We start from the raw sequence: 17,085 nt of genomic DNA on the forward strand, positions 1-17,085 counted from the left end.
AAGGCAGAAGAAAAAAAGACATGCCACCTAATGTGCAGTGGGAGCAGAATTCACTTCTTTATTTCTCGGAGGCTTGTTTGGAGTGTATATTCATCAGTTGCCCACGCACACCCACTGTGCCTATCTGTAGCCCTGCGCTCCTGTCATCCTCCACTGCTGCTTCCCGTGTCGTGACAGCTCTCTGTTTCATCCACAGCCCTACCGTCACCCTCTGCTCCCCAGGAATTTCAATCTAATGTTCTCGTTTCCTCTTCCCACCAAAACCACCAGTAGCGGCAGCAGCATCCCCTGCCTTCATCTTGTCCTCCCCATGTCTCCTGGAGAGTCGTGAGCAGAGGAGTGCAAAGGGAATCTGCTCTAAGAGATACTTCTGATTTCACTTTGAGGATGTTAGATAAGTTGGTAAATTGGACACCCTTCTCAACATTACATGCACATCCAATGTTTTCTCCTTAGATGTTATCTTGTGTTGAATATGCAGTGAAAAGCATGTGTGTAGGAGGCAGAGCATGCAGGCACTTTCCTTATTTCTGGAGATTGGCACCAATTCTGAAGGGCCTATTTCTGCCCAGGCTGGAAGAGAGGAACATTTCCAGCAAAGTCTGTAATAATAGCGTCTCAATCAGTTGGTCCATGTAGTTCTAATTCCTTCTTTTTACAAAATACATTGATTTTATCAAGAACACCCAAAATTAGACTGAACTGGGAGTGACAGTGAGTTAGCAGCAAGGCTGAAATGTGTTACTGACATGAAAACTGAAAATGTTCAAGTCTCCCAGTTTACACTGAGATCTTTCACATGTATAGGCTACAAGTTGAGTTACATAAACCAAATATTAAACTTTTTAAAATATATTTAGGGCTCATTTTCTGCCAAACAACCCCCTTGAGTATATTTTTTCTGACAATACTTCCATACTAAAGTACAAAACTATATTTTATATCAGTTTATGGTAGGTTTTATGTGACCTGAGAACTTATTCTATCACTGGCTTTATGTAGAACTCACTACACTGAAGAAAACCCTTGTGTGTTTAACACAATTATGACAAGAAAAAAACAAGCTTCTGAAAAATTCATAACAATACCAGAAGTAGCTTTGTTTTATATACACATTTATATTTTATGTACACTGTACAGATTTCAAAAAATAAATGGCTGATATTTAACATTGTGCACCCAACGGATGTGTGACTACAAAGAGAGAAGGGAGTGAAAGAGGGGGCTGAGTGATACCAAGGACAGACATCAACATCCCCCATTAAATACTTTTCCTTTTTTTTCATACAGGACACTTCACAATCATTTGTACAGTATATCAATTAAAATGTTGCTGGTTAACCTCTCTCTCTGTCTCAAGCAGTCCCCCCGAGAGAATGCCCTAAGTCAGAAATGTGAGCTTTGTCTGCTAAAATGTACCAGTTTAATGGTATTTGACCAGTAAAGAGTGTAGACAGACACATCTAGCTCGATTTCTTAAAACATAAATATATCAAACCCTGACTGTTTTTTTTTAACCTTGCATTTAATAAAGCGACTTGCACTAAGCCTTTGGAATGTAATGCTTTGTCAGCAGCACACAGAACAACGCCTTGTTTAACACACAGGGCCATCAGGACACACAGGTGACTGTGTTCCTGGTTGTTTTGGGACGCTTCCAATGCTCTGCTCTGACCTGAGACGTGGCTAACTGATGCAAAGAGGTGATGTTTATCTCCTGTCTCACCTTTTTTTCCCTCTCTTCCCCTCTTACCTGATACCTGGAGAGGGAGCACATATGGTGAAGAGGAAGGTGTGGTGGGTTTTATAAAGCACACACAGAACACTTTGTACCAGAAAGCATGTGTGCACAACAGGGGAGTTTTGGGGGATCGTCAGCTGTGATGCGGAGGAGCCACTCTTCATATTTCGGTCTTGGTGAATCAGATCAGACCAGATACATAGGTCAGATAGGACAAAATGTTGGTAGCTGTTTCTGTCTGAACTAAACATGTGTCTTATGACGCTCAAAGAAAACATGTTTTTTTCGAGGGTTGCTGTACAGCTTCTTTGCAACTTTTTTTTAATTTTTTTTTAAATTGACCTTCCCTTTCGGCTAATGTAAAACACATTTCCCTCCTTCAAAACAAAACACCCATTTGAACCATTCATGAGGAAAATAACCCTGTTATGAAGAGAGGTTTGTTCCAGCATCGTTGAGGAGGAGTGCAGTGATTCTTAAAGGACAACTTGAAGAAAAAAACAAATTTCTTTGTACATCTGGATTGTTTTCATACAGAATAAAAACGGTAAACAATGTTGTTCTGTATTAAACTGGCAAAATAGAACTCAGTGCAGATATATACACATACACACTCATAGGGATGCTTCTCTCACACGCACACGCACACACACACTTACAATAAATAAAATCAAACATACTAGAATTCAAATATTTACACTCACCCACAGTGCAAACACACACACACATGCACACATCCAGTAAACAAAAACGAACAGTGGAATGTAAGAATACCTTTCCCGCCAGATATCATTTCTCATATTTGTTTTCGATCAGCACACATCTATGGGACTTGGGGGAGGCCACATTCAGGCAGGAGAAGCAAACAACTGGAAGACTTACCCTTAACTGAGTCCAAACAACCCAGAAAAAAAACACAAAAAACAGGGTTAACATGTTTCTTCTGCTGTGGAAAAGAAAAGGCTTATAGTGTTTTGTAAAAACCTCATCCAAAATCACAGATTAATGCAATGATATACATTGTAACATGGGTTACATCAGGTTTCTCAACATTACCATCTGTCGTTTACTGCCTGCGTTTATAAAGTGTCAGTTCACGAAAATCACAAACTACTTTAAAATCTTAACTCAAGATCTACTTGTTTTCTTTTAGCTTTTTCCTTTTGAATACATCTCACAGTACTCCTTCAGCAGATTAAGTTTGCTCATTATTGTTCAATCCCTGTTTTACACAAAGTTGCACAGCACCTCAATGAACTGATTTTAGGGTGGTGCTGTGCAGGTCCTTGCTTCCAAAATGTTTTGTCTTCCTCAGGAAGGGTGCTGTGATTTGGGTAGACTGACATTTTAACCTTGGTGACCTCCCCACATCTTCATCAAACTTCAACGCCACAAATTCCAGCAATACATTATTTTTACCGTCATTATTAAGGGCAACGCTGTTTATACAGATATCTTAAATTTAGCTGGATAAATTCAATATAATCCCTCATCTCACACACACGCACACACTCACGCTAACACTAACACACACACATATACACTCTTTAACTCACACTTCCACAAGTAAGGAAGTTGGCTTTTTGCTTATTTTCTATGTCTGGAAGAACAGGTTGATTCTTTATAAAAAAACAAAAATAAATAAAACACAACATTAATCACTTGACTCTTTTTTTCTATCCATCGGAATTTGTTTTCCAAAATCTCTTTTTTTTTTTTTTTTTTTTTTAACTTGTCCGATTGGACCAGCGTTAAATGTTCATGTTCATATCCTTTTTCTCTTTTTTTTTGGTGAAGGAGAACTTCATTTGGGGTTACAGCACATCACCCACAGCACGCACAGACAACAAAGGGTTCCAGCCAAGGGAGAATTATTACAGTGGCGCCAGAGAGGGAAAAGTGAAAAAGACCAAACATGACTTAGGTGATGGGAGTCGAATACCAGTCTAATTCCCATTCTTCATACAGCCCATCACTCTTCCATTTCCATAGTTGGCTTTCCTGAATTTTCAGGTGTTTTAAGGGTATGCAGGAATGGTGACAGTAAAGGAAGTGGCTTGGAGCAGATTGGAAGTTTCCTCACTGCTACACCAGATGTCCGAAGGGTATTAGGTTCACAGGTCAGCGCCATTTACACTCATGTGCGTGTTTGAATGCAGCCCCCGTCTTCCTTTCGCCACGGAGGATGGTTTGAATATTAGTTTGATCCATTTTTGGTTGGTAGTTTGTGTTCATGGGTGGCAAGAGGTGCTGCTCTGATGTTTAACGCTGGCAATGGTTGACAAGTTGGTGGAAAGACTGAGGGGGGGATCTTACAAACAAAACAATACATTTCATAGAAAGAGGGTACGAGGAGGAAGAGATTAAATACATCATAGACATTTTTTATGTTCAGACAAAGAGATGAGAGTGGGGGTACAGGTGGCAATCGGAACTTGACAAGGGTGAAATTTAAGAATATGGTGTGACGAGGACCAAGGGCAGAGGATATCAAAGAGGTCTGAGAACAAAGAGATGACACACATTAACCAGAGCCCAAGACTTCAGCAAGGGAGTCAGGAGGATATGTGCTGAGGGCAGGGGCTAAGAGGCTGATGCTGAATTCTGAGTGAGGGGAAATACACTGTACGCAGGTGGGACACTGGGTTCCTCAGGCCTTGAGAGTGTGCCACTGGGACACGGCAGTACGAGGGCGACCCATCATGTCTTTCCAGTGTTTTACCTCGGCGGGGCCACTTTTCCAGGAAAGATAAATCTGCAATAAAGAGAGTCAATTTAACTCATGTTAATGTCACACAGGGATTGATGTTATTTACAAAGATAAAAAAGAATCAGAAGTCTAGCCGTGTTTTTGAACAACTAAGCCTGCCACTATAATTGGAGTTTAACCCCAGGCCAGGGCATACAAAAAAAAGTATTAGAGAAAGAGGTTTTCAATTGCTAAAATACTCTGAGAAACAATCTTTAAGTATGCAATCTCCAAAAGAGTACAGGTCACAGGAAATAGCGCTCCAGCTTTCATTGTCCTCGAGACAGTTTTCAGTTCCTCCTGAGTGTTGTATAATGGGCAACAGATTGTAACCGCTGTGTGTAGGCAGATCATTTATATGGTAAGGATGACAAGTATAGCACCTGCAATTACTGTAGAGGTGTAGGACTGACAGAGAGTACAATAGCTCACCTACAGTGCACAGCTCAAAGATTATGCTCACAGTGTCTGCAGGAACAAGGATTTGATTGGAGCTTTGCAGCCTTTTTAGACAGAAAATACATATTTATGAGTTGTGTTCAAGCTCTAGGAGTAAACTTATAGAGAAATATTGTATTTTTTACTAGGTATAGCTTGAGATTTGAAATGAAGACATCAGTCAGTAAGAGGTTATTGTGACTGCTGTGGTCAGAGATGAGTTGAGCACTAATATATTAATCAATGTGAAATAGCCTAGGTTTATAAGAAATAAAGGAATAGAAATTAAGGCAATGTTTTATTTACGGGTCTGTAAATTCAAAATAATTTCCCAAAAACACAATTAATTTAGTAATTTAGCATTTATTATTTCGGAAAAAGAGACTGTGTATGTACACTTCCAATGAATTAATTCTAATTATAAATTAATTGTTGAGCTAGCATACCATACAATGGAACCTATATGAAGGATAAGGTTTCCCACAAAAATGAATAATGAATAAATATTTATAAATAAATATGTATTTGTTTTTAAAACCAATCTCAACTAACTACACTCTAAATGTTCTCCATAATAAGTATGAAATAACAAAATATGTATCCAGAAAACATTCAGAGAAATAATATAAAGTAATTGGAAAGAACTTTAAACTAACCAACCAGTAATAAAAAAATACAACACCACAAATTTGAAGGGACACGTAGCTTTTCGGAGGTGATTTACAAATAAGAGCATGCACCTTCATTTGCCTGAACCCCCATGCTAACTGGTCATTGGTCTGAGTCCAAACAAGAGCAGTTGGTTCCAACACATTATGAAATGCTTTTACATTATTCTCATTTGTTGCATATTCTTTCAATTACAATTGAGAAGACCGGGGGCATGTTCCAGCAGGGGTCAGTAGAGACTGGCTCGGTGAACAGCTGCTGGCAGTCTGTCACACAGTCAAGAAAAAGCACAGAGGAGAGGAGAAGAAGAAGAAGAAGAAGAAGAAGAAGAAGAAGAAGAAGAAGAAGAAGAAGAAGAAGAAGAAGAAGAAGAAGAAGAAGAAGAAGAAGAAGAAGAAGAAGAAGAAGAAGAAGAAGAAGAAGAAGAAGAAGAAGAGGAGGAGGAGGGAGGGAAGACGTGGGGAAGAAGAGGAGGGTAAGGTTATACCTTTCCAATGACATCATTGCGACTGAGCCTGTCCTTGTCCATGACGGTGATAATGATGGTGGTGTCCCTCAGCACGTGGGCAGGCACGTCAAAGGGGAAGGACTCGTTGAAAACCGGGTCCAGACAGCGCTTCATTGTCACTGTCTTCTTCTTCTCCACGCGCTTGTCCTTGTGCATCAACCACAGTTTCACATAGGGGTCTGAGGAGAGAGGTTTTCAATGTCTCAATACTGTTTACCATAATGGAGTGCAGTGTCTGTTTGTGTGCTTTCATGGAAGCAAAAACATAATTTTCTCATTATTTATCATTTTGAAGCAGCAGTGATGCAGAAGGGGCGACAATATAAAATGATGTGCGAGATGAAGGGAGCATCCGTACCAGAAGTGCCTCCAATGTCCATGGCTTTGAGGTTGCGGGCTTTGATGATGCTCACGGTGATGATGTTGGCTGTGGGGTTGTAGCACAGAGACACCAGCAGATCCCCTCGACTCCCCTGGAATGATACATCACACAGAAATGATACATTAAACGAGATCCACTTTTTTTTTTACTTCCTTAACACCCTCACACTGTTCTGCGTTCTGTTGTCTGCTGTGTATTTCTAGTTCTTCCCATGGCTGCCTGTGTGTTCTCTCTCCCCGTCTACCTGTCAGCATCTCCATATTGCCTTTCTCTATCTTCTCCCACCAGCAAGCTGCCACATTCTCCCCCGGGAGCATCACGGCAGCCAGGAATGACATCACCCGTTACACTCTGTCCCATCTTCTCTTCCCCCTCCTCCCTGTTCTTCTTCTTCTTTCCTCTACCTCCTTCCTTCCTTCCCTCCCTCCCTCCCCTTCCCTTTTTCCCTTCCTAGCAGGCCTGGGCACTTCATAGTGCCCAGGCCTGCGTACATGTTGTGATGTTTGCGTCCGTCACTGTTTTGTACTGTTATGTGTTGTCGCCTCTCCTCGCTGTAAACCAATTTGCCCTCTTGGGACACTAATAAAAATCTTGAATCTTGATCCTACTCACGCTGCCATCGCTGCATGGATTCAGCTCCTTCCAGAAAGTCTGCATGTTGGCCAGGTCCAGTTTGTTGAGGGGAATGGACACCTCTCCTATGGGATCATTCCTGCTGAAGCGGTCGTAGTCGAGAACCTGGAGGTATAGAGTCCTCTGGACCACCTTCTCATAGGGGAAGCCTGGGGGGAAAATGTATACAACATAGTCCCAATGGGTCACAGTGTTGCACGAAACAGGAACAACTTTAGTGAGCATTGTGAGGTCAATGTTAAAGGAAAGATGTATCCATCACACCTTCAAAGCGGAAGGTCTCGTTCCAGTGGGGGTTTAGATTCTTCCTCTTGACTTTGGTCTCCAGTTTGTGCTTCTTGTCTGGCAGCAGGTAAAGTTTGACAAATGGATCGGAGGTCCCGGAAAAGTCCTTAGCTGGCAAATCCTGGCCCTTGAGGATTTTGACGGTGAGGGTGGAGTCCTGAAAACTGTATCCAACACTGAACTGAACACGACCCAGCTTCTCACACACTGGACCCTCGTGATCATTTTCCTCCGAACCTGGAGACAACTAAGAGATACAGGAAAGCAGAGGAGATAAATGTTGTGTTTCTATGCACATCAAGTTTGCAATATCAGCGATCTGTCGAGGAGTGACCGATTCCTGCATACCCAGAGACTTTTCACAAATAATCTAATAACCAGGAGAAAAATTCTCAGTTAGCAATTAATTGATGGTTGTTGTAGTGTGCTGTTGAATTATATTACATTATACTAAGAGGTGTAAAATTAAGCCTCCATGATTAATATATAGTAAAATGAGGTTGACAAAATATTAAAAACAGCACCGCAAGCAGCAGCCTCCAACATTACCACAAATTTGTTAAAAAAACTTCTCAACTCAAGATCTACTACCCGCTTGTTGCTAGAGCTTTTAACTGCATCACAAAGTCCTCATCAGCGATCTGAATTCTCTAAGTTTCCACAGAACTGTAGACGGCAAAAAACCATCCATGATTCTTAGGTAATGTGGAAAAAAAATCTACATTTACTTAAAGTGGATGCTGAAGAGAAGCATTCATGTCTTGTACACTACTTTCTATGATCACAAAATGCAATGTGTTGCATGTTCTCGATGTGGGAAATCGCACAACAATACATCTGTCAGTGCAGATGCGAAATGATGATGTTCCATAAGTGTCTGACATCTCAATGTACTGCAGACTATAGACTACTGGGTCTGGGTGTCTGTTTTATAACAGGGTGTAGTTAAGAGAGACAACAATCAAGCTTGACCAATAACAACGTGTGAATCAACATATCTCAAATCGTGAACTGTGTAACCTTCACGACCGTGTGAAAGGATCTATTGCTGTTATATCAAGCTGTAACTAATGACCTGGAAATGGAATGTGTAAGGCTATATCTGAAATGTCGTATCGGGAGAATTGCACCACAATTATCGGACCACTGGCTCAAACTCATCCATATTCACAGCATGTTAACACACAGATTAAGCACTTCCAGAAGAGCTGACAGGTGGTATTACACTATAATAGGAGTCTTGGACTCCAATCCACAGGGGGCACTAATTCTACACCTCAGCACCCAACTGGGAAACTAGCATAATGTTATGTCATATGGCATATGGTCTACTACAAAAAGCATCCCTGGTTGTGTCGAGATGAAAGGCAGAGTATCTGCTGGTGGACAGATAGTTTGACTATTGGTTATGTGGCCTGAAAGAAGGGAGATAACAAAGTATCTAATGGTGGTGGAGTTGGAGGCATTTCTCAATGAGCAGTTCCACAAAATTGTAATATCCAATTCCATATTCTCCCACATATTCCTGATGGTGCTGATCAGCCTCATTCTCCATGCTGAATATGATCACTTCTCATCATGCAGTCCTCCCCACAACAGCTGGCCTGAATTGCTTTTCCCCATTCTCTGCATATGGGCGCTCTCTCACCCCGAGTCCTCCTTTCTCATTCAATTCTTAAATGCTCCTCTCTAATTTCCTTTTCTGAAACCAAACCAACCCATGTGGAGTAGATCCAAATTATTTTGGTGCACAAACCTTGGTCTACAGACAATACTTTAAACCATGCATCTGGTGATATTCTGTATTTCTGTTATCAATAAATTCACAGCATAGATTAAAAAAACTGAATTTAATTGACTCTATTAACAAGTATGGATCTCTTGTCATCCAAAAACTAGTGGAAACACTCATGTGTATCAATCCGCAGCGGAAAATAGTCCCTAACTAATGCACAATTTACCCTTGTTTGAGAAATGTTTGCAAAAAAAGCTATGCCCCGCTGTTTTAGAAATTATTATATGGAAATTTACTCAACCATTCTTCTGTGTAAACTAATGGATTTGGGGGTGAGTCTTCGGACGGGATGACATAAAGTAGAGGTGCATTGCCAGTTCCTGTCTTTTCATGGTAACTGTTGACAATTACAACAAAATAGAATATTTTCCGCCTTATCATTTATACAAATAAATCCCATATAAACCCCACACGTGTGTGGATGTGTGACAACAAAGAGGCATAGACACACTTTTGAGACACTATCCATGCCTCTGTTAGCATCGTAAATATATAAATATAATAAGAGCAGTGTCAGAGCACATCCTGATAAGAACCATGTGACGCTGACAGGACCCCCATCCATCTTCCCTCAACCCCTATCACCTGAGACGCTTGAGAAGGTACGATGTACAGAATATAGGCCTACACTCTGATGCCATCTCACAGCATCCTTTTTTCTCAATATAGTCTATGTTATAAAGTCTGCCATTGCCATCACCATTGTACAGCAGCACAAGTGGCTCAAAAGTGCTAGGTGGGTATTTGCAGCATGAAAGGAGGGTTGTGTAATATAGAGACGCCTTTGGCAAAACTTCCCAGAATGAGTAGTATCATTAAGTACCACCACTGTGAATTCCTCAGACACACCATGAGACCCACATAATTACACACTGTTCAGACTTTCGCTGCCATATTCTCGCAGCACCCACAGCACTACGTGTTCTCTTTCGCAGCTAATTACAGAACCTCGCTGAATAAGGCGCCCGTCCCCTCCCCTCCCCTTCCCTTCCCTCCCCTCCTGGTGGCTCACTTAACATGATGATTACTGTATGTTATAGTTAGCTGAGATACCGATACGGCGATCACCAACTGATGCGCTACAGGTGGGTGAGCCGCGTGGGATGAAGACAGTGCTTCCTCAGTGATGAAAGACTGTGAGGAGGAAAAACACTTTTCATCGCACTCAATTGAAGTGAACTGGTAAGCTTTCACTTCTCATCGTCTCCTCCAGAACCGACACAGTTGAGGTATTGTTTACTCCATGGCCTGCACAGCTTCATGCTGTCTTTGGAGAAGCTAAATTACAGCACATTTGTAGAAATAATCTTTCATGCTGAGTGTGAACACAAAGAAAAATGGTCAAATGAAATCTTGTTAAAACCGAAATTAAGTTAATATATTCAAATCATACAACACTATCCCAAAGAAAGTTATATTAAAGCAAATTTAGCAAGAAATCACAGATCTTTGTTTGCTCAGATAAAAACAGGAATCCTTCCTCTGGCCCTTGAAGTCAGCAGATTTAAAAACATCCCAGAGAAGCAGACTCTGTGAACTTTGTCATTCAGGAGAAGTCGAGATTGAATTTCATTTTATTTTATTTTGTCCCCTTTATAATGAGCTTGAGAATATCTTTGCTAAATTAAATGTTCGTTTAAAATCCTGTAATATTTTGGAGCAATGACGATGACAGGATAATATGGTTGTTTACTATCAATGTTTTTAAGTTGTCCCCTTTTGTTGCTTAAGCCTGGGAGAAATGGAAGGGTGATTTATTTCCGTAGTTTTACTATTGTTAAGTGTGTACTTTTGGTTTCTGGTCTTTTTGTCATTAATGGTGACTTTTAAGCCTTTTTGGACTTGGTGTAATGTTTATGCATGACACAATAAGAATCTCAATCAATCAATCAATCAATCAATCAATCAATCAATCAATCAATCAATCAATCATGTTTACAGTAGGTGATAGACAAATATATAATTGAATCATTTTAACACAGACCATTTAAATTTGACTTTAAAACCACAATTATCTGAACGTTTCAATGGACGTGGCAGTGCTGCTTCTGTTCCCAGATCTTATCAATTACTTAATAAGCGAAGTAATAGTTTTACTGATTAGAGCAGTGAAGGCCAAAACTACAAAGAAAAGACACACGTTTAAGAAAGTGCAATTAGAACACTGAACAGTGAACTCTAAAATAATCAAAATAACAAAGGCTTCTATAAAGTTGAATCATTTCAGTTACAGGCATAATTTGCAATCACCTATTTATATTTGAATAGCAATGTCCAGTTGCATCTTCTAGAGCTTTTGTTCATCACCCACTTTTCAAAAGTACATTAAGCTGCTCAGAATCTTGAATGTTTGAAAATCTACAGTTCATTTCAATCAACATTTAAAGAAAATTGCTCATAGGCAGAGCTCTCAAAGAAACATAAATCTTTAAAACAACAACAAAAAAAAAATACATCATAAGGAAGAACATGGGGTGGAGGACAGGGCATGGGCGTCTCAGCAGAGATAAGTGTAAGGTTAAGATGGCCGTGCTTTACACCTGCATTAACATGATTGGATGTTACTTGCCAAGTTGTAAATGAGCCAGTCATTGTAAAGCATGTATGAACCAGTTTATGCCAATACAACCAAGACTTCAGTCCTCTTCCTGTACTAATGACAATGCTTTATTTCCAGTAATAAAATTGAGCAAACTTCATCTGCTAAAAAAGGAACTTGTAATATAATGAGCAAGTGGACCTGAGATTATTTTGTCAAGTGCTGTTTCCAAGGTCAACTATGAATTATCCTGCTATACTTTCATGCTTTACTTTCATGCTTCTAAAAAGAGGATCAGCAACAAGTTCAAAACCAAGCAAATACATTATGAATAAAACAGTATACAAGATGCTTTTATGCTAGTTAAAAATATATAATTTAATTCTTATTTAGCAGTTTTTACATTATTTTTTCTACTTCCTTGTCTCAATGTCTGCAGGTAACTTTCATCTTAGATGAGAAGCACGGTACCGCTTTAAGTCATCTCATTCATTATGATTTAAACGGCTTTGCTGACAGAAGTCCTCCTCCTCTAAATAAAGACGAGTTCAGCAATGCGAAAAAAACAAGCCCCAACCAGGCGAGTCCTACCAGCATCCAGTGCGGAAGTGACACAAATTGCAGTTCACCGAGTGGCCACTAATGGTATGTTTCAAAACAGAGCAATTTCTTATTTACTCCCATGTTAAATAGGCCGTTTTCACAGCATTATTAAACCTATTTAAGGTCTGGTACAAAAAACATTGTAGTCTGTAGGTTTAGGTCATATCTACATGACAACACTGAGGGGGGTGAATGTTTTTGTACTATTCTAGTTTTTATTCTATTGGAGGTTAAAATGTATGATTAATTAAGGACGCGGCCTCTTGAGTGACAGCTAGCCGCCCGCTGGCCCTTACTTCCCATCGGAGGTATACGTCAGCTAGATGGGTGTATCTCCCTCCCCCCAACGTCACATCAATGCCCTTTTTCCGCAAGAGGAAATGGGGCGGAGTAAAAATCTGAGAAAAAAACAAGATGGCGACGTGCATAAGCCAGGACGATTGGACGCAGTTGAAATAACTGAGGTCAGCACGGATGCTCCATCCATTTTATATACTATCTATGGAAAAAACAGACATACCACGGACTAGTTAGTGGTGTATCAATAAAATGTGTCTGGCGGGGCTCCAGATGTACTGTGTTGGTGCTGTGTGTTACCATGTGAATGTCACTGGTGGTGACTGAGTTGGCTAAGTCAGAAACAGATGAGTTGGCATCGTGGCGGCGTCCGCTCTCGTCTGGGGTTTGACCTCTGGGGCTGCTGCCTGGTTTGTTACCAGGAGTCCTGTTAAAAGTGGACACAAATACACAAACGTTTATATTGATATGTTCATTTTGAGCCAAGTGTCAACATACTTTTGTTCACTTTTGGTTCCTGTTTTTCGATGGTCCCTAAGTTCCATTAAATGAACTGAAAAAAATGTGGAACAAACACAATGACGGGACATCAGTACCCGACCTTTACAATACTCTTGAAGCTGAACGGGAGCAACCTGGTTTCAAAATGTTGTGAAAGCTGCCTAAAACAATTAAGCCCGATGGGAGACTCTTGAGGGACCACTATCACTGTAGTCTGCAAGGCAATGGTTACATGACAGAGGGGGGCAATTGAATGCATACATTTTATCCATTCACAGCTATAGGCTATTTGTATTCTAAGGACGTAACCAGTGGAAACGCACAAAACATCACTGTCAATGATGAATCTGTCAAACTTTCTACAGTGAGAGGAAAAACACCCTAACCCTTTTTTAATTATTTTTTTATAGTGTTTACTTCTCACAAAGCACTTCATTACCTCTGTGATTCATATGTAGGCGAATCAATGCAAAAATGAAGCAGCATATCTAAATCATATTAGGTTTTAGATTAGCTTTCTGGCCCAGTTAGATGAGAGCATCAATGCAACTTTCCCATCTGCATGCTAAATATGCCATCAAGAAACTATTTCTGCAATAAATGAGTAAAACTGTTATCAAATAATATATCTGACTAATACTCCTGAGAGAACAAAAATAGAGGAGAAGAAAATACTAAAATTAGTCAAGGGCAGACAATGCATATGGTTCATATTTTTTTGACAGTTGAATAAACATGGGAAATCAAAAAATATCTGATACCCGTCTAGTGGTATTGACAAATTAGACTAATGAGCACTTATCACTGTGAGAGAAACATCGCAGGGAGAAAAACACAGAAAAGAGCCAGAGAGACAGAAACAGTGAGCGAGGGAGCAGGTGAGCTGTTTAACACGAAGGTAGAAGCAAACGTGGGATTAGAGGAAGGTATTGTGGGACAGATGATCTGAAAGGGAAAGATAGAGTTGATTTATCTGTGATCAGAGGTTGAAAAAAAAGTGAAGGAGAGGACTTGTCTTTGTCAGGACTTGAAAGATCAATAGAATGAACAAAGTGAGGTAACTGACTGAAATGAATGTGAGACTGAGACATCTCCAGGCAACACACACGACGGCAGATGGAAGATAAACTGAGAAAAGGAGACAACGGATAGGATAAAAGCCTGGAGAAAAAAAAACAGAGCAGACTTTGCTTGGGTAAAGGGTCTGATGCTCTTAAGCAGAGAACAAGAAAGCAAACTGACACGTTACATGGGCAAGCAAAACAAAAAGAGGCCGGAGAGGGAGAGGTGAGAGACAGACAGGGTTTGTACAGGGAAGAGACAAGCGAGGCTGAACAAGAGAAACACAGAGAGGAGGAGAAAAGGATATGGTGTGGAAGAGAAAAAAAATTGATTTGTCACTCTGCGTTTATTTCCTGTGATCTACAGGTCAGAGCACCGACAATGCAGCGGGGACTTGATTCAAAATGTAATGGTTTCTATTTCAGTGCCTTTTCAAATACAGACACTATTATATGTATTGGCGGATAGATTTCTCTAACAGGTCAAACTGGTGTACACAGAGCAAGCTAAAAATGTTCAATAACAGCTTCTAATTTCATCCTCTTGACACACCAGAGAACAATGTGTTGCCTTTAAAATAATTACAACACACATGGCAGTCACACTCATCACACCTGGCTATATCGCTGTGCCTCAGGGATCCCACTTGTGCTGTGGTGTTCAAGGACTCACTGTTTTATCTATTTTAGTGCTTTCCCTATAAAAACATCCAACCTTTTATAGATGGTCATTTTACAAAACATGCTGCATCAATCGAGATTATTAGTAGTTTTTAATCTTCCAGGCATTCTGCCATAAACTAACCAAAAACAATAAATGAATTAAGATTGTAATGCCTCCACACTGCCTAGTAAAATCCAGGTGGTGACGTTTTTTTTTTGGCCGGGCAGTGTATTATACATGTGGGTTTTTCCTATAAACACATCCACTGTTCTGTCTGACATATACATGCATAAATAAACTGAACTGACAGGATATAGAACCCAAAATATGGAGTAGCCTAATTAAACCAAATTATTTTTAGAAATGCGGAAATAAATCCCATGTATTGTGTGTGACAAGGATGGCATCATTTGTCATATTAAGGCAGGTAATGAGTTCATGAGGGAGTACATTTGAATCTCCTGCTTTTGATTTTAGTTGGATGTTCTTTATTTAGAAAAGGACGATTATTAAATAGTTTGCCAAAAATAATTTGTTAACTTAAACTCTTCTTCTCCTTTTTTAAATTATTTTTAATAATTTTTCTTCTGCATTGGTTGCCTTATTGAGGGTGTTAAAGTTGAATATATTTTTTCTGTCATTAACAGAGGCAATCAATGTCGTCGTATGCTTCATGCCAAAATGTGTCAGCAGTTGTGTCAATTAGTAAGTAAATAAAAATAATCCAAACATGAGATGATTCATTCTCTACCATTGGAGTGCTGCCTTTTCCCCTGAATCTGTTTAAAGGGAAACAGACACATTTAATATAATTAAATATGCATTTCTGATTTGTATCAGTCATGGCTCATCATGGTCACTGCAAGATAACGTATGGTGACATTAAAATGCAAATGAAGACCTGCTGCTCCATGTGTGGAATGGCCTGGGGGACACGGAGCGACTGGGTGTGGTAGTGAGGTGAGTTCATCCATGCGTGTAAATATACAAATTTACTCACTGTCAAATGTGCACATACCTGCACAAACAAACAAACACACTCACACTCAGGCTGCAGCGAGGACACTGGTGTGGCATAACATCTCATCCAGACACAATAACTATCCTCAAAAGAGCTTTTTGTTCAGAGAGGTATAAAGAAAATGCTGCAGTGATACTCCTGTGAAACACTGGTAGAGGACAAATGATTCCCTTTCCACTCGATTCAAGCACACTAAAAAGTACATAACTATTTTCATTGCAGTTATTTTGAAATTAGACACCAACTCAACAATTGCACAATGATCTGAAAGTTCAAACAAGTGCACGCATGTATGGTGCCACTGTGATTCACTTTTAATAAATGTGCCCAAAGAGAAGCAGAAATATCTGCAGCTGTGAGTCGGCCCCCCTTTCTGCCTGATAGTGACTATCTTGTCTAAAACACAATACCAGTTACATAATTCATTCTTCAGAGGTTGTTGTAACCATGACTACTGAAATGTGTGCTCCCACTTAAGGGTTGTACTCACAACCATCATGAATTTTACTCAGGGGTTGCAGTAACCATGGTAACATGAGCCTTCAAAATCCAATGAAGTTCCACAGAGAGGGGCATAATGTTGGAAATAGCTAAAAGAAAGTAGAAGAAAAGGCCCACGGGGCAAAAGGACCAAACATTTAGCAAAGCCTTTGAAACACATCCTTTAACTTATCCTACACGACAGATACACTTCTCCAACCCCTTGTGACCCTGCATACTCACCACAGCACATACCACGGGGCATGCGTGAGCTCAAGCTGAAAATGGCTGATTCATATGTGCTCAAAAAAAGTGCACAACACCCTCCAGCCACTATACTCAAAACAACAAGCAATGTCAGAAATTAGTAACTGCGGAGTTACCTCCCCTGTCAATCAAACAGTCTGGATCATGAGTGAAACGAGCTCTGATCGCACTCCACTATTTGGATGTTATAGGGAAAATGCAAATGAACTACCAAGAAGCCCATAAAACCAAACTATCTACACACACACACACACACACACACACACACACACACACACACACACACACACTTGCAACCCCCTCCTGTAGGTCGAGGTAATGTCCCTGGAGATGGATCTACTTCAATCTGACACACTGCAACTCCAAACTCGGACTTTTGACCTCATGGCCTCAATCTGGAACTGAGTTGTAAGCCATCTCCTGTGTAATTGTACAAAGCAGGTCGCTGCATC

At 40.2% G+C, this 17,085-nt stretch overlaps 1 protein-coding gene across 1 annotated transcript in view; it reads right to left on the reverse strand.

Moving 5' to 3' along the window:
* Nucleotides 1-1,087: 1,087 nt before the first annotated feature.
* Nucleotides 1,088-17,085, reverse strand: part of syt7b (synaptotagmin VIIb) — a 102,136-nt gene continuing 86,138 nt past the window's right edge. Inside the window, exons 7-12 of the mRNA XM_080027766.1 lie at nucleotides 12,940-13,066; nucleotides 7,385-7,652; nucleotides 7,100-7,269; nucleotides 6,464-6,578; nucleotides 6,085-6,284; nucleotides 1,088-4,496 (exon numbers count right to left, since the gene is read on the reverse strand). Coding sequence (XP_079883892.1) covers nucleotides 4,392-4,496; nucleotides 6,085-6,284; nucleotides 6,464-6,578; nucleotides 7,100-7,269; nucleotides 7,385-7,652; nucleotides 12,940-13,066 — 985 coding nt within the window. The 3' untranslated portion in view covers nucleotides 1,088-4,391. The remainder of the gene's footprint in view (nucleotides 4,497-6,084; nucleotides 6,285-6,463; nucleotides 6,579-7,099; nucleotides 7,270-7,384; nucleotides 7,653-12,939; nucleotides 13,067-17,085) is intronic.

Source organism: Ammodytes marinus (assembly GCF_949987685.1).
Source record: "Ammodytes marinus genome assembly, chromosome: 1".
Lineage (NCBI taxonomy): Eukaryota > Metazoa > Chordata > Actinopteri > Uranoscopiformes > Ammodytidae > Ammodytes > Ammodytes marinus.